This window comes from Chelonoidis abingdonii, chromosome 2, assembly GCF_003597395.2.
Source record: "Chelonoidis abingdonii isolate Lonesome George chromosome 2, CheloAbing_2.0, whole genome shotgun sequence".
Classification (NCBI taxonomy): Eukaryota; Metazoa; Chordata; order Testudines; family Testudinidae; genus Chelonoidis; species Chelonoidis abingdonii.
In genome coordinates, this window is record NC_133770.1 from 56640001 (window position 1) to 56664041 (window position 24041).

Sequence of the window (24041 nt, forward strand, 5' to 3'; positions counted from 1 at the left end):
AAGCGTATGCTTAAATGCTGTCCTAATCAGGGCTGGACTTAAGCATGTGCTTAAATGGTTTCTTGAATTGGGGCATACAGCCCAGATCCTCAAAGATATTTAGGTGCCTAACTTCCATTGATTTCAATCAGAGCTCGGAGCGTAAGTATCTTTAAGGATCTAGGCCTAAGTGACTTGTCCAAGATATCACAGCATGTTGGTGTCAGGGTCTAGATTAGAACCCAAGTGTCCTGACTCACAGCCCTTGTTTGATCCAATTTAACTACTAGAGTAATTTTATTGTTTGTACTGTATCAGTGTTCATATATAACTGCCATCTAAGATCACTTGAAAGAAATTTGCTTAGTCTCCACTCATCTCAGTCATTTTATATTTAAAAATCAAAACACGTGTAAAATTCTGTTTTCTCTGTTGCTAACTACCACCATCAGTTTGTTTGTTTTTTAACTGTTGTGTATTGGTTTTTGTCTGTTCTATGCTGGAGGACAAGCTGGCTGATCTCTTGAGATTGTATCCCTTTCCTAATACAGGAGAAGTGACAGCCTGTGTATGAGTCTTCGGCATGGCTAAGGTTGCAGTCTTCCCTCTTGAATGGTGCCAGGAAAGGACCTGGAAGAATCATTGTGAGCACAATGGCTCAGAGCCTCAAAAGCATTTGTATCTAACTCCCATTTTATTTCAATGGGAGTTACACACTTCAGTACTTTTGAGGATCTGAGTTAGACTAACCACCTGACAGTTTAAGAAGCCACCATCATTTTTAATTTTAGCTGGATAAAGAGCCACTGATCAGGAATCCTGAGGGCCTAATTTGCCAAAATTTGCAATGCTGGTGCATAGTTCATTGCAGATTTTCTTGGGCGGAGGATCAATGTGGCATGGTCCAAATCAGCATTTACTTTGAGCGAATAATATTGTAATAGTGAATGCTTTGTTGCCAGTCACTACTCTAGAATAGAAAATGCCATTTGTGTCTCTCTGTGTTGTACACTATTGTTGCTGGTGTTTTTCTTAACAGTTAACTTGTATCACACACAAGTATGCCAGATGTTTCCTGTAAAACAGGAAGGAAGATCTCTGCCTCAAAGAGCTTACTGTAAGAGGCCCACTCCTGCACTGAGAATCACACAAGCATGTCGGGGCAGAGCTCAAGGCAAGATTGGGGCCTAAAGAAGAAATGTCTTGGGCCTGCGCCAGCTTTCACATACACAAGTTTTACACTTTTTGTAACAACATGGACTTCAGTGGAGCTACTTAGCAGAGATGAGAACCAGGTCTGTTATTAAGACCCTCATCCCTAGAGCAGCCAGTAGGTATTGGAAATACTCTTTCTGAATTTTACATATCTGCACTGCAGAGGAGGACCTGTGCAGGCACTCACGTGATGCACAAAGATTTATAAACAGACAAGTGCTGGGTTTCTTACAAAAACACTGATCCTTCTTAGTTGGAAAAATATGACACGGAAATGTCTGTCATGTAGGTTGTACTAAAATTGCACTCAGTCCAAGGCACTTTGGTGTGTGCTCTCATTGTCTTTTGTTAATCTTTCACTTTCTACATGAAAATTGCACCAGTTTCTTTTCAATTTGCATCCTTGTTTAGCTCAAGAGAATTATATCTGAGCAGTGCTCTTATACTCGGTTTCCTTCTTTGGAACACAACAATCCCATGGCACACAGTGGAAAGTTAAATCACAATGCAGTAAACAGATACATTCTGGTGCATATTTTTCCAAAGAGGAAAAGTCTCTCCTGTTGCCAGTAATGCACTTTCATAAGAAAGTCCACTGTTAATAGTCAATCATAATTAGAACCAGACAAAGCCAAAGAATATAACAGATTTTTTTCAATTAAGGAAATATTCTGAGCTTGTGAAGGAGACTACGTAAAAGGAAAAACAGTGGTCTGATTTATCCTAAAGTACCAGAATGATATGCACACTGTCCATTGATCACGTCTATAGCATCTGGCTGATAAGTAATACATAAAACATGGGGCTAGATATATGTCTGGATGGGTGGAGGGGGGATTGTGCAACAATTTATGATTCCATTAACTCCTTGCATCATAGTGGAAGAACTTTCATAGAATTCAATAAGAATTGGATCAGGCCCTAGTGCATTAGCTGCATGACCTGGATCTGGGACACAGTCCATCCTCATGGTGTTATGTTGCGGTTTAATTATTGCACAAAAACACTACATAAATCTAACACGTGTATTTATTGAATTTGTTGGGCTCCTATTTTTATCATTTATTATCATAGTCACTGTCACTGACTGTACTAGAGTATCTAGGCAGTGGGCACTACCAATCACACTATTAGTGGGGATTTGGCTCCTTAAGGTGGAGGAGCCCTGGGAAATGTAATCCTAGAGGGAAGACAGTGACATCTGCCACTCCATGTAAAGCAAGCATGGAGCTCAGTTTAAAAGTGATTTGGATGAAGGTAAAATGTAGGGTTGTTTGCTTTGCAGGGCCTAGGCAGGAGGGCTTGAGGAATGGAGCCTGAAGGGCCCTAGGGGAGTTAAAAGATAGGATGTAGAAAGACTCCTGGAATGGATGATGGGAAAAGAAAAGGGCCCTGGAAGGAGAATGCAGAGTATGTTCAGACACGAGCTGACACTTGCATTCACTTAGCGACCCAGGACATGGCCTCTGGTGAAGGTGAGAGGAAGTTCCTCTTATCTATCTCTGAACAAACAGGGCAAATGAGCTGCTGAGCTACGGAAAGGAGCTATGGGTACTATTCAGTGTGGAGAGGGGCTAAATAGACTATTGTAGCCTGGAGAAGGCACACAGAAGAGCTGCAACCTAAGGAGGATGCACCCTGTGATGACAGGAGTAAAGAACTACTGATGGCTAGGAGGCTGTTTCATGGTGTTGGGCTTCTACTTAACTCTAGAAGAGGTGGACACTTTGGGCTATTGACCAGAGACCTAATGTCTATGGAAAACTGAAAATAGGGGAAATGAGGTGAAGGTATGTGATGGTTACTGTAGAGGTAAGGCCCTTGCTTACAACCACAAATGATTAATTCTGGTGCCGAGGTACCTTGGTAGTCGGGAAGGGTGCATTTATATCACTGGAAAAGCCTTCACATCAGAGCTGTGCCCAGGAAAGCAGGGACGACTCAAGCAGGTATGTCCTTGTGTTCATTAAGCATTCTGATATTTGTACCTGCTGCCTGGTTATCAGCATACACAGTGAAATAGACAGGGAACAGTCAGAACAACGGAGTTTGCTGAAAAGACAATTTATGCCCCAGGAGGTTTGTCTTTGGTAGAAAATTAGGATGTGTTAGCATATGAGCTTAAGGAGATGTATCCACTAACACAAAGGGGGCAAACTACGGCCCACCCATCACATCCAGCCTGCAGGACCCTTCTCTGGCCCCAAAGCTCCTGCCAGGGAGCAGGGTCAGGACAGGCCTGTGGAGGAGCCAGCCCAACTCTCTGTGGTGAGCGGGGTGGAAGCTAGCCCCAGCCCCTCCCTTCTACTCCCCTGTCTCCCTGCCTCCCTTGCAGTCACAGTTCCCCCAGCACCTTGGGCAGCATGGCTGCAGCTCCGTCCGGGTGGCACGGCTATAGGGTCACCAGACCTGGTGCTCCAGGGCAGCACAGTTGGGGGAGGGGGAGCAGGGGGAGTTCTCGGGGGGGGGGAGGTGAGGAGCAGAGGGGCTGACAAGGGGCCTGTCCCTGTCAGCAGGGCCCCGGGGCAGAGCAAGCCAGGGCCCTCCTCCACCCCCAGCATGCTTGGCCCCTGTGCCCAGCAGCCAAGCCCAGACAGGGAGCGAGCCTTGCCCAACTGCCAGGGAGAGCAGCCAAATGAGCAGGGGAAACACACAGGGAAAGGACTGAGCCCCCCATCCCACAGGTAACATGGGGCGGGGAGAACAGGGAGGGTTGGATTGAGGGCAGGAGGGGGCAAAGGGGGCAGTCACAGGGTGGGGAGCAGGGGGGATTGGATAGGAGATGGGAAGGTCAGGGGGCAGAGAGCAGGGGTGTTTGGATAGGATGCAGGAGTCCCGGGAGGCAGTCAGAGGTGGAGAGCATGGGGGGGTTGGATGGGGGTGAGGGTTCCAGGGGGCTGGATAGGAGACAGGGGCCAGGCCATGCCTTGCTGTTTGGGGAGGCATAGCCTCCCCCAGCTTTCCCTACCTGGTCCTTCATACAATTTCTGTATCCGATGTGGCCCTAGGGCCAAAAAGTTTGCCTAACCCTGCACTAACATGATGCTAACTGTGACCTGGCAGCTAGTGCAGATAGGGTTTGACATCTTATCAGCTAATCCTGGGTAAACTGTGATTCCAGTAAAATTTACCTCTGAGCGGCTGACAGTGTTAAACATGATGGTCCCTGAATGCGAGACTGTGCTTAACATAATGTTTCCCCTAATTTGTATGTTTTATTATTTAATTCTGGCACTTGGGCCTGGAATGGAGGATGGATGCATTTTGAACTATACAAATCAAAATAAGCACCCCTAACATGCCCAGCTGTCAGTAAAAATCATCTAGTGCATTTTATAAGTTAATATGACACATCCCCATTTGTCCTTTAAGCCTGTGAAATAAACTTGAAAAGGATTTTATTTTGATAATGTTCCTTCCAACGTCAGAGCACCTTCCCCATGCTTCTGAGGGTCACTGGTAGTCAGAAAAGGGACAGGAAAAAATGTGCCATTTTCCACTAAATGTGTTTATCAGTATCTGGAAACAGGAACCAATCCCAAGCTTTGATTTAAAATAAACCTTCCTCTAGGTTAAAGTGTTTGCCTGGACCATATTCTATCAATAGGCTTGGAAGAATTAGATTTATATCGGTAAATGTCAATTTCATTGTACATGCCCAAACAAAGGAAAAAATATCTCCATCGATGATTATCAACATTTACAGATAAGCCAAAGTCAGAAAAATGCTGCTAGAGACCTTATTAGAGCTCGATTTTAAAATATTTACTTTGTATATTTTTACATGCAATGTTGACAATTTGGGTTTGAATGGTTATAATGCTTTAACTTTTTAGTCTCAATGACTTCTGTCATTACATGATTCTTATCTGATCACCCTCCATTATTTCCAGCAGCTGTGAAAAATGCTGAAAAATAAACATCTGTCAAAATTGTAAAATAAATAAATAAAAATTGACTTCTGCCAAGCCGGCCTATCAACAGAGGTTTGCTTCAGATGCAGCTCCAAGGAGCTCTGCAGAAGAAGAATACCCTTTATTGCTTCACAGAGGTACAGGACGGGCAGTTTACCTCTAAATTATATTTCAGGCTGACTTAACCTGAAAATGGAAATGTCCTTCTCTGGACTTATCTATTCTGGCTGTAGCCCACTTTTGGGCCTGACTGAAAACCCCTTGAATTCAGTGGAAGGGCTCCCATTAACACCAGATCCTTGGTGTGGAAAGCTGATCAATGGGACTGAGCTCATTTCCTGTCTGAGTCCAAGTGGAATCAAAATCATCCAAAACTTAATGTGTACATTCATGCTAAGAGGCTCTCTGTTAGAAGAGCAGTGCTCACCAGAACACCTCTCAACAGGCTGTCAGCATCTTGGGCATGTATAACTAACTTGGCTGTTAACATTCATTTTCAGGCTGACACTAAACATCAAAGTTAATGACCTATCTCTACATTTTTAAAACAGTATTTTTAAATGTAGTTTGAAACCATTTTGACCTTTATTAGTTGAAGCTGGCCAAAACCACAGTAGTATTTAGTCAAACAAACATGAGTCTGAAACTAGCTTCTTTAAAATACTGGGTATAAGAATTCTGATGCCTTGAACAAACTAGAAAATATTCACCCCTCTAACCCCACAGTCACCAACACATCATAGAGGGTTTCTAAGTAACTTCTGACCAAGCTCTCTGGACATAGTTGACACTGGTTTTATACCAACTTACTGCACTGACTTACTTACATCACTGAAGCCTGGAGTTACGCTGGTATAAAAGCTTATGCAAATGATAACTAAGCCCATATTATTTGTGTTTCTAAAGAGATCTGCAAAAATGTAAAAAAACCTCCTAAATTTCAGAAAGGGTCACATTAATGTTTAGAACATCCCAAGTAAAATCTCTTCCCTGCCAGTGTGCGCTGTAGGTCTGATCATGACACAAGCTTTTTTCTTGCTTGTCCATGAATTACTGTAAAATAGAAGGATCCGTAAACTGACTTTTCTAATTTATTTTAAGATTCATACAAATGTTACGTAAGCAGAGTCTGAAAGAGCTCTCCCCTGACTTTTAGTGATGAGCTGTGGAAAAGGACTTCAGGAGCTGGTCTCGTTTGCATGGGCACACCTAGGTGCTCAGCATGATGGGATTGCTTCCCCAAATGATCACTTTTGGCTGGTGTTGGATTCCCAGTCTCCTTGTTATTGGGCCAGGAGTAATAAAGCATAGTTATTCTTGTTGTGTAAATAGAGGGCAGTAGAACTGTACTTGGCATGCCTCAATGGAGGGACTCACCCTCAACTAAACAGCTCTTGTAGGTAGGGGCATGGATTCCAAAGCCCAATGAGTTGAGAGGGGGTGGGGATAGGTATCTATACCTGCTTAAGTCTTAGACAGTATTTAACTTTTTCTCCCTTTCTCCACTGTGTAATAAAAGAGCTAATTTAGACTTAATTGATACTACAGAACTGAAATCACTGATACCTAGCTTTAAATATTAGACTGGTTTGGGGACAGCGTCACTGATGTAAGAGACTGTGCTGTGTGCACCAACAGCTGAAATTACTGAGAACTGTTGTAAGTGGTGGGATCTGAAAACATCTGGATGATCGGCTGGCAGGGCAGCCAGAGGAGAGGTATTGCAATTGGCCTGCAAAGCAGCAGGTGGAGAGGGCCAGAGTGGAGCCCAGCAGAGAGGCATGGTGATCAGCCAGCAGGACAGCTAGTGGAGAAGAGCGGAGCCTGTGGTGATTGCCAGCAGGGCAGTGGGCAGAGAGGTGTGGCAAGCAAGTGCCCAGGCAGCAGAGCAAGTAAGGTGCCTTCTTATGCACGTCTCCACCCAGGGTGGGAGATGAACTATGCAGATGCACCTCTGATCTCTGGGTCTGCACTGACCAAGGGCAGCAACTGTGAGTCAGGTGCAGAGAAGGGACAGGCACGCTAAAGGAACTTTTGGTTACTGGACTTAAGAACCTGAGGGAAAGGTGGGTCTTTTGCTCATGGTTTGTGTTTATGGACCATGTTTATGGTGTTTTCCCAAATTATTGCTGAGTTACTTCCCTCCTTTTATTAAAAGTTTTGCTACACTCAGACTCTGTGCTTACAAGTGTGGAATTATTGTCTCTTAGAGGTGGCCAGAGGGTGGTGTGTAATTGTCTCAGGTCACTGGGTGGGGGCTCGAGACAGTTTTGTGTTGCATTGTTGAAAAGGAACCCCTAGATTCTGAACCAACTCTGCTCCTAACTCTGACTGGTAGAAAGGTTAGAGTTACAAGGGTTAAAAACAACAGATCAAAGACAACGAAGAAAAGATAAATGTAAAATAAAATACAGTGAAACCAGAAGTTAATTTAAATGTTTGGTTTTTTGTTAGTTTGTGTTTGTTTTTTCTGCATTCAAGTGAAAGTTGCCAACCTCAGCTAGCAAAGACCTAGCCATGTGTTTAAAGGCCCAGAGACACCATTACACATTGGTTGCCCAATGTCTTTCTGGTGATGCAAAACAGTTGACTGCCCAGTTCAGCTGGCCAGTTAAACTAAGCTTACAACTTTGCGTCACCAGACCATAGTGGTGAATCTGGCTCAGACTTTTCAAATTGCAAATAAACTAACAGAAAGAAGCTTGTTTCTTGTATCAGTGCCTTGGACTTAAATGAAACGTACTTAATATACCTTGCATTGAAAAGTGTGCAGACACTGATATAGCACTTTCATCCAGAAGGATCCCAAAACACTTCACAGAAAGTAAATGGGATAAGTCCAGCTATTACTGAAATGTAGCCACCTCTAGGGAGCATCGATACACAAGAGTTTGAGAAGAGGAAGTGAAGAACAGCTTCTCTCCTAAAAACTAAAGAGCTGTGTTGGCATCCTCCGTGGCTATTAGCATTGACACTAAGAAGTATGTTTCCCAGCACTTCAGGGTACAGTTGAAGTAAGAAATCTGATATTGTTTCTTTCCTGATAAAGGAATGAGGCTCCTATTTTTCAGTAATCTCCATAACTGCTAATGCTACACTCCATCATTTTAAAATTTTATAATACGGTGCTGAATCTTGGATTAGTCCTGAGTGTGACTATTTATTTATTTTTAATCATTCGAAAAAGCTTTCAGAGAAAGGGAGTTAGACAAGAGAGTTTATCATTATGATTTCCCTACAGCAAAACTAGATACAATTAGAATATTTTTCTGTAACTGTCTCTTTAATGCCTCCATATGGTGTATCTCAAAAACCACAGTACTGCTGGTTGGAATGAGAGTTCATGGACTGTTGCAGACTATGAAGCAAACTGCTTAGTACTGGTTGAAAACTTTTTGTCAGGAAATATGGGTTTGTTGAAAATGAACTTTTTTAATTTTCCATTTTTTTTTCAAAATAAAAAATGTTAGGAAAAACTGAATTTTCAAAACTACTTTTTTTAATTTGTTTTGAAATAGAGCTGCTTTTCACATCTTTTTATTGTTTTAATTAAACAGTAAAAGGAGTAAACACTGAGCTTTTCTCCTCTTTCTCACACTTTCCCTCCCTTTTTTCCATTTGAGAGAAAGTAAAAAATAGAGGTACCTCCAAACTCTAAGCAACATATTTTAGTTTTTAGAAAAAACACACCTAAATTTTGTAGTCTAAATGAAATGCCCTCCCCCCTTTGTTTGTTGATTTGTTTTTTAAAACAAAATGACAAATATGAAATTTTTTGGTTAAAAAAAAATTGGAGAGGGGAAACTTTACCAACAAGAAAAACTCATCTTGGAAAAAGAAATCTCATTTTCCAACTTGCTCTACAGCTGCTGGAAAACTCCCAAGGAAACACATTGAAACTATTAATGTGTGTGCCAGTAATATAAGCTCTTGGGACAGAAGTTCTCTTAGATTCATTGTATCTGATGATGAAACTCTTTATTATGGATGGAGAAGATTGCTATATTTTTCATATTTAATGCTTGCATCATTACCAGGACTGAGTAAAGGTAAAGTAAAGCTTAGCAGACAGTTGATTTATGAGTATGATGGATGTTGCATTGAATGGGCCTGGAAGAAGATTGTGCTTTCTGTAAATTGTTGTCGATCGCTGTGTAGGGTGTTTGCCAGAATTTCACTTGCTTTCCTAGGGTTTTTGTGGTAGTTGCTCAGTCTAATTCTAAAAAATGAGTTTTCTGGATGTTATTTTTATTTTGTTATTTACATTTATTTATTTTAATTGTCACATTGCTAAAAGCACAGCAATGTGACATTTTCTCCTTCTCTAGTTTCTAAGAATTCAGACCAATAAAAAGAGAAATAATCAAATCTCTATCAGCAGCACATCAGCACTTCTTGGCTCTAAAAATAACATCCAGAAAACTCATTTTTTCCTTTGCATAAAATACTGCCAATCTGATTTGGAATTTGCAGTGTTGTAACCGTGTTGATTCTAGGATATAAGAGATAAGGTGGGTGAGGTAACATCTTTTACTGGACCAGCTTCTGTTGGTGAAAGAGACCAGCTTTCGAGCTACACAGAGCTCTGAAGAAGAGCTCAAAAGCTGGTCTCTTTCACCAACAGAAGTTGGTCCAATAAAAGATATTACCTCACCCACCTTGTCTATCTAATTTGGTTTTTTACCCACGAAAGCTTATGCCCAAATAAAACTGTTAGTCTTTAAGGTGCCACCGGACTCCTTGTTGATTTGGTAATGTTACCCACACCTTGACTTGTCTGTTACACCTGAGCAAAGTAGATCAGTAGCCACTGGAGCCAATGGATACTGGCCCATGCCATATAATTCTGACCCATGTCATGTGACTGGAATCAGTCACTAAAGATCAGTCTCTTACTTGCTTTCTTGTCTGTTGCACCCTTATTACTCAAGGCAGTGAAAAATAAGGCCCCAGGTGACCCTTTTGTCAACAAATGAAAGGGAAGGGAAGCCCTCTCATAATGGGTCAAATCCTCAGCAGTTGTAAATTGTTTTAGCTCCACTGACTTCAGTGCAAATATGCTGACTTACACCAGCTGAGGATCTAGCCTAGTGCCCTGAATCTTTCTCAAACCAGACCACTTAATTTTCCATTTTTCTCTATTTCCTGCCTTTCCTCCAAGTTTCGTGTTAAGAAATACTACCTCATTGTACGCTTGAGCTTCCCTGTGGAAAAGATCTCCAGTCTTTACCCATAGAACTTCTGACAGTGTGTCCAAATGGAGGCAAGCAAACTCCAGTCCTGCTGGGATGATTTTGAACCTTTCAAAATAACTGCAGTTATCACCATATCTTCATTCACTATTTAGTTTCAGGATAGGACAACTGAGCCGGAAACTTGTATGGTCTGATAACTTACTAGAATGAACATAACCCTATTTCTCTGCCTTCATCTCAGGACCCCATACTTGTAAACAGTTTGTCCAAGAATATTTCTGTTGTCTAATGTCTTGTGACCATGTAATGAAAGACTCTATCATAACACATAAAAGAAAAGGAGGCAGATATGCCGGGAGGAGAACAGTGACCAAGGCAATTGTCTCTGATTCCTTATCTCTGACCTCTTGTGGTTTTAAATATTGGTATTAACATGCAATTGAATTTGTTTTATAGGTTGGGTTGAGCACAAGTGTAAATTATTAATCAAACTGTTAATGTAGGTATAAAACCTTCATCAAAACAATTTCTTGGAACAGGAGGAAACTGTATAAAAAGGCATTGCTATACCATATTCAATTCCTGACACTTCATGTCTCTCTGATACAGCACTAAAAATGTTTTTACCCAGACTTAGATTCAAACTGTCAAATGGTTCACATTTGTGGCAATTGACATTGTTCAAATAGATGTAGTTAGGTCTGATTATGGACAATTGTGTTTTTTTTAAACTTTAAAGAATTGTATATACAGATTAAGGATCAAATTCACTTCTCATTAAATACTACGTAGCTCTTATATAACACTTTTCATAAATTGATCTCAAAGTACTTTACAAAAGAGGTCAGTATCATTATCTCCATTTTACAGATTAGGAAATTGAGGCAGAAGAAAGGAAAGTGACTTGACCAAGATCACTTAGCAGGCCAGCGGCAGAGCTGGGACTAGCACCTAGGTTTCCTCAGTTCCACTCCAGCACGCTGTCTTCTGGGCTGCAGTACCCCTAATGCACGTCACTGAAGTCTTTAAGGATTGCACTGGGTGGAGAGTTTGCTCTTTTATACTGGTATAAATCCAGAATAACTCCATTGACTTCCAGGGATTTACCCTTAATCTACAGTGTAACCAAAAGCAGAAATTGGCCTGTGTTTTGGTATTTGGCCAAGTTCACACCTTTGACATATTTACTCAGTGTGAAACAAGGTGTAACCAGTGCTCAAAAGGGGAAGAAAGAAGAGGAAGCTCATGTAATCCCACAGTTCAGATTTGGACTGTGGAGTAGAGTGAAATGGGAATGTGGTGAAGTGGGAATGAGCCTTGTAGATCAGGCCTCTGTAGACCCTTGTGTAACCTCTGTCTTAGTTCCTCCTTTTCTTAGCTTCAAATATTATTTCCTTTTACCTTCTTGATTCATCCAATGAATAGTTTTTCCTTTTTCAGTGAAAAAAACCAAACAAAGCTTGAGGTGCTGTGATGGAAGAATTCTTTTGTCATCCTAGCTGTGTTTACAGTGGGGTTTAGATTGACTTAACTGCAGTGCTCAGGGCATGAAATTTTTCACATCCCTGAGCAACATAACTACGTCAATCTAATTTTTAAGTGTAAACCTGACTTATCTCCAACAAGCCTGAATGGACTTTCTTAAGTAGTTTTGAAAACAGTAATGCACTCAATGTGGTAAAGCTTCCTGACATCATTTTTGATGGAAGTGTCAAGTTTGCTTGATGCTTGAGGATGAGAATACTTGTCACAGTCTTTTTGCTTCATACTGTTGACCTTTGATTGGCAGACTTTGTTAAAGGTGAACTTTCCTGCAGAAATGCCACTCAGAATGTTTGAATATTGTGATACAGCATAGCCAGAGGGCAGCAGGAGAGGGTTAGAAGGGAGCCTTATTCCCTGTAAGGGGAAGAAAGTTAGCTATAGATTAACTAGAGCACCTGCAGTCAGTCACATGATAAAACCCCCTGGTTCAATCAGACAGTGTGGGAATTGGAGCAGAAAGGATTGGTGTTGGAGTAGAGAACAGTTTGAAGGAGAAGTAGAGGAAAGTTTGGAGAAGTGCTGTGGTGGGCTAAGAAGTCCAAGACCCTAGGTAAGGGGCACCTGGCTTGTGCAGAGGGAGGGCAGGAAGCCCCCCACCACCACAAGCTGAAGGGCATGAGAGGGAAGTAGCTCAGGGGAAGGAACCGCCAGTTCAAGTGGTTCACCACTATCCTCAGGGCCCCTGGGCTGCGACCTGGAGTAAATGGCGGGCCCAAGTCCCTCCCTCTCCACTCCCCTCCTCAAAGACACTAGTGGGGCAATTAATATTCCAATTCAGGGACAAGAAATGGTGCCCTGAACCCCCACCAAAGAAGAGAAAGCGCAAGACCCATCATAATAGTGCCAGCAACTTGCCACAATATATAAGCAGAACATTGATGCCATAGGTCACTGACTTCCCAAGTTCCTGGGTGGAGCTCAATCCCCACTTCACCCCAGGCTCTGCCCCTGCCCCACCTCTTCCCACCTCCACCCCGCCTCTTCCTGCTGCCGTTCCTCCCCCTCCTCTCCAGTGCCTCCTGCATGCTGCTGAACAGCAATCATGGTGGGTGGGAGGGGGGAGCTGATTGGCGGGGCCTGCAGGCAGACAGAAGGACTGGGGGCAGGGGGAGGAGCTGATCTGCAGGGCTGCCAGTGGGTGTTGAGCATCCACTTTTTTTTTCTGTGGGTGCTCAAGCCCCGGAGCCTGATAAGATGTTGGGATGGTTAATCTTGTCTGAGGACATTGATGTGTTTGAATTCCCATTGTTGCAATGGACATATTTCAGCATAAACTTTTGTGGGTGAATACTTACTTCATCAGACACATTCACCCATGAAAGCTCATGCTCCAATACATCTGTTAGTCTATAAGGTGCCACAGGACTCTTTGTCACTTTTTACAGATCCAGACTAACACGGTTACACCTCTGATACTTGACATTGTTGCAATGAATTTGTTGATGATGATCATAGTTACTATGACAAATTTCAAATTCAAGTCAGCATGGAGACAACATTGAAGTGCTTTGTTGTAAACTCCACAGACAAGGCCATCTCACAGCATGTCACTGAGAAGATTACCAAAGTTACAATGTTTGGCACTGTGACGTTGGTCGGTAACATAGGGAGCAATGCCTCGTCAGCTCGTTGATTTTGTTTATATAATTGACATCTCCGAACAATGACAGATGGCATAGGATATAATGTTCCTTCACCAATGCTACTATTTCATTGCATGTCTTGATCCTTGGGCAAAGCAGGTTCAGCAAATGATCATATAATGTCAAATGTCTTGGTCCTGCAGACTGTCAACAGAAGGACCTGTTTCTGTTTGGGTAGTTGATCTTATTTGCTTAAAATAATAAAAATCTTCCTGAATAAGAATCCCATGGTTCAGGGTGATTTACGTCAAAGTCCTCAACATGTCCTAGCATAACCATTTTAAGTTACAGGTGAACAACATTGGTTCAGATTCTAAAAAGGTGGCCTTCAAACTTGAATGCTTGCTGATTGTTTTAGATCATGATTTGCTGCTGGATATGGTTCCAGAACTTTGCTGCTTGCCTTAATCTTCAACGGTATCCCATCCTTATCACCCAAAAAGTAACATGGGGCAGGGAGAGTGTGGTGGCCCGAGCTGGATGCAGGGAGGGTAGGTCACTATGCAGAGGAGACACATGGGGTTCACATGTCTTCCCCTTTAGACTGTGCCCCGCCAGCACGGGGAAGCATAAGTCATTTATGAGCCCCACTCTGTTCCTGTCCCAGCTTTGCCTGAGCCCTGTCTCAACATTATCCTTCCCTGAATTAGCCTCGCTCCAGCCTTGCATCTGCCTCCTGATCCCCCCACAAACCCTCAGACTCTGACCATCTGGTTTTGACCCTTGGCATGTATCTGGGCTCCAGCTTTGACATCATTTTGGCTTGCTTTTGGACTCTGATCACCTGGCTTCGACCTCTGGCCTGCACCTGGATTCTGGCTACAGTTCTCATTCTGGTTTGGCTACAGGCTCTGATCTCAGTTTTGACCCTGGTCTGTCCCTGGATCTCAGTTCCAGGACCACTACTGGCCCAGGACCAATCCTACGCCTAGCTGTGATCCATGCTCCTACCACTAGGCCTGAACAGCAGAGGCAGAGCCTGACAAGAAGACTTGCCAGGTTCCTCTGCATGTCACTCCCTGTCTGATTACTGGTTAGCCCAGCAGGGACAACGGATTAAGACATGCCTGGACCATCTCAACACCAACCTATCTGAGGAACTGCAACACAAACAGGAACAGGCTTTGGATTCCTCCCTGTCACCATCTACTCTGTGTTCCTTTACACCAAAAGGACGTGTATTTGCTAAAAGTTACAAAGCTAGACCAAGGTGGGTTGCTTCAAAAATCATTGAGGTCACTGGACCTATCACATATAAGGTCTAGACTGCCAAAGGAAAAGTTTGGTGTTGCTGCGTTGATCAGCTGAGACCGTCACCCCCAAGCAACACTGCCCTGAGGAAACTTCAGATGCACCTACTCTAGAGCCAACCGTTGATTCATCATCCATACTGCTTCTAGTCTCTGACACCCCAAGCTGATCTTTGGAGGGGACAGTGCTTCTCTCTTGGCTCGGATTCACGTTGAATCAGTCACCAAAGACACCTGACATACCACATCACCACAGCACAGGTGAGAGCATCCATGATGGCTGAGTGATTATGTTGCCTACGGCGTGGGGGTAGGGTTACCAGATGTCCCGATTTTATAGGGACAGTTCTGATTTTGGGGTGTTTTTCTTACTCTCCACCCCAATTTTTCACACTTGCTGTCTGGTCACTCTAAGTGGGGGGTGTGTGTGTCAGGGCTCTCATGTATGTATACAGAGTGCTTTAGTTTTTTGTGTGGGTGACTATGCTCACCAAGGATGCTGCTAGTAGTACATCTGTGAGTTGTCTGGAGGGAATGGAAAAAAAAATTCACTCCAGTTAGTCCCTATAGTGTTTCCTCCATGCTAGTAGGCAGTTATCTGTGGTTTTCCTGTTTGCTTCCCTCACTCCTGAAAAAAAGAGTTCATTGTCACCACTGACTATATTGTGATTGTGTGTTCCTCATCCACAAATACAACACTTTTAAACCTCTGAAGGAAGGAAAGGTATGGTATAGAAACTGTCCTGGACAGGGAGTAGTCTATTTTTTTTCTTGGGTTTCTTTGGGAAACCTTTGCCCCAGAACAAGCAAAGTAAAAGTATGGAATGGGAGGAAGATAGATGTGAGCTGCATTCCAGGAATGCATGTACACATCCTGTGGAAATACAGCCCTGCAATAAGAGAAAGCTGTAAGTACTCTATGCACTCAGATAAGAGTTGCTCACAAAACCAATCCTGATGTGAAATAATTATATAGGCAAACAGAGCAGCATGACACCTATGATTCATGACTCAGTTGTATTTTGGTTTCCTCCCTTCTTTTTTTTTATTTACTTTCTTTCGATTTAGAATAAAGAAGTGCCCAAACACAGCTTGCAGCGCTATGCCAATTACCTGCCTTACATCTTGGCTTTGTAACTCGGTGGGTTACTGGGCCTTCATGGTCCTTTCTTTGCCCCTAACTAGGCACTCCCCAGAAAAAACAGTCTTTATTACTCCCTGTAATAGAAGCAAAAAGGCCTGAAAGATTCATCTCAGGGCTCTTGAACAATGTGACACCCCCACTGATTTCCATGGGATAGAGTCATTATTTGACACATGCCAGGTGAAAAATTACCCGCTGAGCGTTGACCTAAAGGTGTGCTTAGTATCACACTAGGGCTTTGATCAGGCTGCAAGCGAGGACAGGGTCAGGCCCTGGAGACTGGCGAAGACTCACTCCTCAAAGACTCTCCTGTTCTCCAGTACAAGCTGCCTTTGACCAGCACTAACCGCACGCGCAGGCAAGTGGCCCAGGGCTCTGGAGGCGCCACACGGGAACCCCCCTGCGGGCTGCAGAGCGACTTCCCGCCCTAGCCGGGAGGCAGCAAACGGAGTCCCAGGCCCCGCCCCTTGAGCGCCGCTAGGCCAATCGGGTTCGCTTTATAAAGCTGCCCTGCCGGGCTGTCGCGGTTCAGAGCCAGGAGCGGAGCGGGAGCTGGACTTGGACTTGCTCTGGTTACTTGGATCCAGCGCGGCGTCGCTTCCGCTTTTCTCTCTCTCTCTCGCCCCTGTGGCGTTGCCTGCCGGAGCATGGCCCCCGAGCTGTACCACAAGGAGTTTGCTAACGCTGGCCAGAAGAGTGGCCTGCAGATCTGGAGGATCGAGAAGATGGACCTGGTGCCGGTGCCTGAGAACTTGCATGGCAATTTCTACGTGGGGGATGCGTACCTGGTGCTCCACACCCTGAAGAAGAGCCACGCCACCTTCTACAAGCTGCACTACTGGCTCGGTAAGGAGGTGGGGGAGAGCGGGCGCAGGGAGAGGGCTCGTCCCTGGTCCTGTCATGGTACGCGGACCGCCTCTTCTGTCGGTCTCGCCCAGGATCTGAGAGCTGCAGGGTATTTAAATACCAGGGGAGCGCTCAGTTGTGAAGATTCCCAGGAGACGCCAAGGGACATACTTGCAAAAAGTAGACGGGGAGAAGTGGCATTTGTACTTCGCTTAGATGCTGAAGGGAGTGGGGGTGCTGCCAAAAACTAGCTGGATCCAGCAGGAGACCGGTGCCAAATGAGAGGCTTGCAGTTTTTGTACAGGGATGTCTTGGAATGCAGCTTTTGTGTTGGTGGAGCAGTAGAAGTAGCACTTGCTGGCTGTTTCAATAATACACTTTCTAGGTTTGTAGCCAAAACTTAGCAGGCTCGATGTGCCAGATGATCTCAGGTGGTTGTGTTTGTAGCACAACAAAGTCTAAATTGTTAAGGTGGAACTGGAGAAGCTAAACAGCTTCTGTACTTAAGCAATGGAACTGGAACCAAAACCAAGCAGGACTCAGCTAGTGCCAGCTCCGGCTTGTTGTGGGGCTCTTGTGCCTGCATACCTTGGGATCCAGATTGCTTTAGTGAAAGAGGATCTTACTAGTCACAGAGTATAATTTGGGATGTGTCCAGGAGAGAAGAAGAGCGGTGATGAGGTCAAAAGTTGGTTGGAATCTAGCTATATCCAGGAGTGAAATCTTGGACCCATTGAAGTCAGTGGGAGTTTTGCCTTCAACTTCAGTGTGGACAGGTTTTCTTCCCAGCTGGAGGGTCTGGGGTTTTGCAGTGCTGCTGCACTGGGATGTGTGAAGATCTAGAATTATTTGTAGTAGAGCCACTAGACTTGGTTTCTGTTTTAATGGTACAATTTAGAGAAGCTTGGGTGCAAAATCAACAGGATGTGACTAGATCTATCTTTAACCCAAACTCTTCCCACTCTCCATTTAGCATATATGCAACAATTTCTTCCCACAGCAAGTGGAACTGCTGGGATTCATGTCTGTCAACTACATCTACACTCTCTTCCAGTAAAGTGTTTAGAATGAAAATAGTAGCCTGACATGAGGATGCCGGGATGAAGACATTGTTTTTTTGTGTTCAGAGTATTGAGACTTTCCCTCTTGGCCACCAAAAGGTCATCTAGCTTTCCCAGTTACTTGTGGGAAACACTGCAAAACATTCAGCTGCACAAGTTTTCTCTGAATTCACAGACACACAGCTAAATGCAGAGAAGTAAAATCAGTTTTAATACCAAGGATTAATAACAATTTTGTGTTTGAAGCTTCATTTCCCATGGATTCTAAATACAGTGATTGCATATGAGACAAAAAAATACTGATTTATTTATAAACTGGTATTTTGGATATGTTGGATCTGTGTGGCTCCTTGAGAGGAAATTCCAGAGCAAAGTGGTGGAGCTTGGGCTATTCACTTTCAGATGTTTGTGGAGATCATACTGAGCTCACCCTGGGTAACTCTTATCCAATCAGAAATGAGAAATGTTGTCTGCTTGGGGTACTGCTTGGGGTCAGTGCTAGAAGTGTTATAAGAAGAGCTGAATGAATAACTGATTTTGCAGTAAAAAAAAAATGGCTTTGTTCTGAACCAAACCTGCATTGTTTATTTTGTTTTATCTCCCAAAATGAAAAACTGAACAAATGTTATTTGAGTCAAACAAAATAAAGAAAAAATCAGTTTTTTTGTGCTGTAACTGTTTTCTGAATTTGACCCAAATTCACAAATAGTTTTAGTGTCCCCTAAAATGCATTTTTTGGCAAACCTACTATTTTCCAAAATTTTTTTACCCTGCTCTAGTGAGATGGGAGTGCATTTTGGCAGATATTCACTTGGCTTCAGGCACTAGCGATTGTTAGCAGAATGTGGTAATTAGCACCTCCACCAGTTAACTCTGTATTTTGTCAAGTATCAGAGGGGTAGCCGTGTTAGGCCTGGTCTACACTACGTGTTTATACCGATTTTTAGCAGCATTAAACCGATTTAACGCTGCACCCGTCCACACAACGAGGCCCTTTATAGCGATATAAAGGGCTTTTTAAACCAGTTTCTGTACTCTTCCCCGATGAGAGGAGTAGCACTGAAATCGGTATTACCATATCGGATTAGGGTTAGTGTGGCCGCAATTCAATGGTATTGGCCTCCGGGTGCTATCCCACAGTGCACCATTGTGACCGCTCTGGACAGCAATCTGAACTTGGATGCACTGTCCAGGTAGACAAGAGAAGCCCCGCGAACTTTTGAATTTCATTTCCTGTTTGCCCAGCGTGGAGCGCCGATCCGCATAGTTGGCCATGCAGTCCCAGAATCCAAAAAGAGCTCCAGCATGGACCGTATGGGAGATACTGAAGCTGATCTCTGTATGGGGAGATGAATTTGTTCTATCAGAGCTCCGTTACAAAAGATGAAATGCCAAAACATTTGAAAAAATCTCCAAGGCTATGATGGACAGAGGCCACAGCAGGGGCTCAACACAGTGCTGAAACTTAAGCAGCTGAGACAAGCGTAGCAGAAAGCCAAAGAATGAAATGGACGCTCACAGAGGGAGGGGTAACTGACGACTGTAGCTATCCAACAGTTCCCACACTCTCCGAAAACCATTTGAATTCTTGGCTGAGTTCCCAAAGCCTGAAGGGTCAAAAACATCGTTGTGGATGGAGGTATGAGCTCGTCATTTACTTCCCCCCCCTTTTCTCGCTTTTTCCCCCCCCCTCTCCCTTGTGAAAAGGAAAGGAGAAAAAAACGTTTCTTGAGCTTTTTTAGTGTATGTGCACCGTGATGTCATGCGATGCTGCTGTTTAGACACGGCGGTGCTGGGGAAATGAATAGCAGCATCCTCTCCCCTCTCCTCCTCGGTGGCAGATGGTAGAATATGACTGCTATCCATCGTCAGCCCGTGAGTGCTCCTGGCTGGCCTCAGGTGAGGTCGGCCGGGGGTGCCTGGGTAAAAATAGGAATGACTCCCGGTCCTTCCCAGTAGGTGGTACAGAACGGCTGGTAACCATCTTCATCATAGCAACTAGGGGGCTGAGCTGCATCAGCCCCCTCCTTTCATGTCTAAAGAAAAGATTCTGTCCTGCCTGGACTATCATAGTAGCGGGATGCTGGGCTCCTCACTCCCGCCACCGTTTAATGTCCTGCCTGGACTATCATAGCAGCTGGAGGCTGCCTCCCCCTCATTTTATCTCACTAACATGTCAATGTTTCTTATTCCTGCATTCTTTATTACTTCATCACACAAATGCGGGGGGACACTGCAACGGTAGCCCAGGAGGGTTGGGGGAGCAGGGAAGCAACGGAGGGGTTGTTGCAGGGGCACCCCCTAGAATGGCATGCAGCTCATCATTTCTGCGGGATCTGACACGGAGCGGCTGTGCTCTCTAGTACGCTGGTTCTCTAGCACACTTGGCCTGTATTCTAGGCAGGACTGACTCTATTTTTAGATAAACCATAAAGGAGGGAATGACCCAGGGGTCATTCCCATTTTTGTCTTTGCACCCCCGGCCGACCTCAGCCAGGAGCACCCATGACAGCAGCAGATGGTACAGAACGACTGATAACCATCATCTCGTCGCCAATTTACAATGGCATGGCAGACGGTACAGAACAACTGATAACCGTCTCTGGTATCTTGCAAAGGCAAACGAATGCTGCTGTGTAGCGCTGCAGTACCGCCTCTGTCAGTGGCATCCAGTACACATACGGTGACAATGACAAAAGGCAGAAAGGGCTCCATGGTTGCCATGCTATGGCATCTGCCAGAGCAATCCGGGGAAAAAGGGCACGAAATGATTGTCTGCTGTTGCTTTCACAGAGGAGGGAATGAGTGATGACATTTACCCAGAATCACCCACGACACTATTTTTACACCATCATGCATTGGGATCTCAACCCAGAATTCCCATGGGTGGGGGAGACTGTGGGAACTGTGGGATAGCTACCCACAATGCAACGCTCCAGAAATCAACTCTAGCCTCGGTACATGGACGCACACCACCGAATTAATGTACTTAGTGTGACTGCGTGCACTCAACTTTGTACAATCTGTTTTACAAAACCGGTTTATGTAAAATCGGAATAATCCCGTAGTGTAGACGTACCCTTAGACTGTAAAAGCAGCAAAGAGTCCTGTGGCACCTTGTAGACTAACAGACGTATTGGAGCATATTTTGTATTACCGGTACTTTATCATTGATAGCGTGGCCAAAGTGTAGTAGGCACTTTACAGTTAAAGATGGAGAAAAAGTTCTTTCTGCCTTAGAGTTTACAATCTGAATAAGAATTGACATTCTAAAAACTAACCATTTGTGTTCTGTTTGTCAAACTTCCAACAAATGTAGGAAACAAATACTGTCTGCATTGTGATGATGCTGTGACAAGAGTGTGGAGAAATTTTTATTTTCTATTAAAACAGAAAACAAATGAACACTTAACACAAATACATGTTGCAATTCTTGTAAAAGCTTGCCCCAAACAAGTGTGCTGACACTCTATGCTCTAGAAATGACTTCAAATGGTGTAGGTCTACTTCATTTATTCAGATGAACATTAGACAGCAGTGTGTAGGTAGGTTTTAAAGCCTCTCCTTCCCCAGTTAGCTATTTTGAGTTTCTTGACAACAGGAAATGTTCTCCTGAGGCATAACTAAACAAAGTCTGTTTTAGTAGCAACAGAAGACCTTGAGGGAGATCTTCAATGCTTAAATCACTTGACTTTCAATAGCAGTTTGGCACTTAATGTCATTTTTGCCGTTGAGAATCCCCCCCATATTATAAGCAAATTAATGGGATATTGCAAGTAGAAAAGGCTACTAGTGTACAAAAGGATGGGTGTGTATGGCGGAAGCAGACAGAAATAACTTTATATGTGAGTTACTTGAGCTGCGTCTTTCAAGCTGTGTTAGTGTGGATGGTGGTGTTCAGTAAAATATCTCTGGTTAGATTCACATCCCATTTTTAAAAATATGCTACCCATGTAGTAAATATGCACATTATGCTTGCTTATTAGAGCTAATAGAATGTATCTGTCAGTATAATAAAGCAACAAAAATAACCTGGTTAACCTGACGCTAATTTATTTTAAAATTGTGGGCTTATACAGTTATTGAGCAAATGGCTTCTTTGATCAGTTGTTTGATTAAAAGCCAACCTTTAATAGCTAAGGTTTAATATTCTTGGTTTTCAGGTGTCTGAGGAGTTTCCATTAGTACGCTGTAGTTGATGGTTGGTAGAAATGTTTCTAGAGGTGATTATGAACAGGTGTGAGCAGAGGATTCAGGGGGCCTGGGGCAAAGCAATTTCAGGGACCCCTTCCATAAAAAAAAAATTGCAATACTATAGAATACTATATTCTCATGGGGGCTTCTGCGGGACCCGAGGCCGGGGCAAATTGCCCCAGTTGCCCCCCCCCCCCCCCCCCCACCCCCCCCCCCCCCCACCCCACCACCTCTGGGCAGCCCTGGTTATGAATAAGGTCTCTGCACTTGTAAAATTACCGGTATATCTTTGTGGTCCTGTAAGTAAATTGTCATCTGGCAAAGCCAAAGAAATAATATGCTAGAGCCGAAATGGCCTGTGATGCACTGAACTTACTTTTCTTTTTTGGGCAAAGCCTTCAACAGAAACATTTGTGTAGGTCTGTCTTTTCAGAACAGTGAGCAAGTGCAGCTCCCCTTCATGCCAATGGAAGGGATACTGCGAAAACCCCAAAATGTATGTGAAAATGGAAGGCAGTTTGGGCCCTATGTCACCTCTCGTTAAAGTCAGCATCAAAACTCCCTTTGACTTCAAGGAGAGCAGAACTGGGCCCTCTGCTTCCAGTGCTTAAGGAACAGTGAATTATGGTAAATTGAAACAATCTTCTCCGGGGTTTTCATTAACAATGGAAAGAGGGGTTTGTTCCTCTCAGGCTACTCAACTGTGTGGCAAGGCACTTCCTTTGTCTCGCTGGACTTAACACTTCGCCCTCTGGCAGTGGCAGAGCCTGGAGTAAATCAGTCCCACTTTGGACAGTGTTTTGTCTTCCCCGTCTATATTTACTGATCAGTATTTTCAAGGTAGGCCTGGGGCAGGCCCAAGGAGTGTTCCTCCTCCAAACAAAAGAAACCAATTTACAAACACAGAACAAAGGGGGAGGATACCTTTCCCTGGGTATGGCTACACTGGCACTTTACAGCGCTGCAACTTTCGTGCTCAGGGGTGTGAAAAAACACCCCCCTGAGCGCTGCAAGATACAGCGCTGTAAAGCCTCAGTGTAATCAGGGCGGCAGCACTGGGAGTGTGGCTCCCAGCGCTGCACGCTACACCTGTAGAGGATGTGGTTTACGTGCAGCGCTGGGAGAGCTCTCTCCCAGCGCTGCTGCTCCAACAACACTCACACTTAGCGCTTTGAAATTCCAAGTGTAGCCATACCCCCTGCCTCCTCACTGGGGAGTGTTGCCCTGTTGTTGGCCACAGGGTGTCAGTCCTTCCCTAAACAGGCACTCAGTTTTGAGTTGTTGTCCCTGTAGAGAGGGGAGCAGCTTCTCACCCTGGAATAGCCTATCTTCCTGCAGCAGCTTGTCTCCTCCTCCTCCTCTCACCAGAGGAAGAGTTTTTAAAGGTCTGGGTCAGCCCTTAATTGGACTAGGGTCCCTAATTGACCTGCTGTAGCCTTTTCTGAGCTTATAGGAAAAAGAGCCTTTATTGTTCTAGGGCTAACATACCCACCCCTTTCCCTGAACACAATAAGGACCCCTCTCTTGCAGCTACCCAGCCTGACTTTGTCACAGCTTGAGTGTGGAGGACAGTCCAGAATAAATGATATTATCTGGTCCTCTTATAATTAAGGATTTAGAAAAAAAACAACAAATGAACAAAACAGAAAACAACTCCCCCCAAAAACACAAACCCAGAAATAAAAAGAATAATAATAATAAATAAAATAGAAATAAATTCCCTAACAGTAATAACACTGGTCTACAATTTTTGAGCAGTCATCTGCTTCAAAGATAAAATGTGCTATTTATTATGTATTTTGATGTGCTGAATTCAAATATGACAATTAAAACAACTGATTGGCTACTGTTTCTAAGATATTTAAGTTTTTACATTTTATGTCTATGTATATTGTGTAGATAGTAGAGTTTTAATCATAAATTGTAAACCTAGGTCATTTCATGTGTTTATGGTTGCTTTACATGATAATATTTCACCTGTCCTGTTTATGTAACACTTTAAAAATCAGCAAAAGGGTTATATAAATAAAATTTATTATGAAACAAAAGGCAAAA

At 43.8% G+C, this 24041-nt stretch overlaps 1 protein-coding gene across 1 annotated transcript in view; it reads left to right on the forward strand.

Moving 5' to 3' along the window:
* The first annotated feature begins 16428 nt into the window (after nucleotides 1–16428).
* The window catches only part of SCIN (scinderin), a 106925-nt gene continuing 99312 nt past the window's right edge, over nucleotides 16429–24041 (forward strand). The window contains exon 1 of the mRNA XM_032795683.2: nucleotides 16429–16731. Within this exon, the coding sequence (XP_032651574.1) occupies nucleotides 16533–16731 (199 nt within the window). The 5' untranslated portion in view covers nucleotides 16429–16532. The remainder of the gene's footprint in view (nucleotides 16732–24041) is intronic.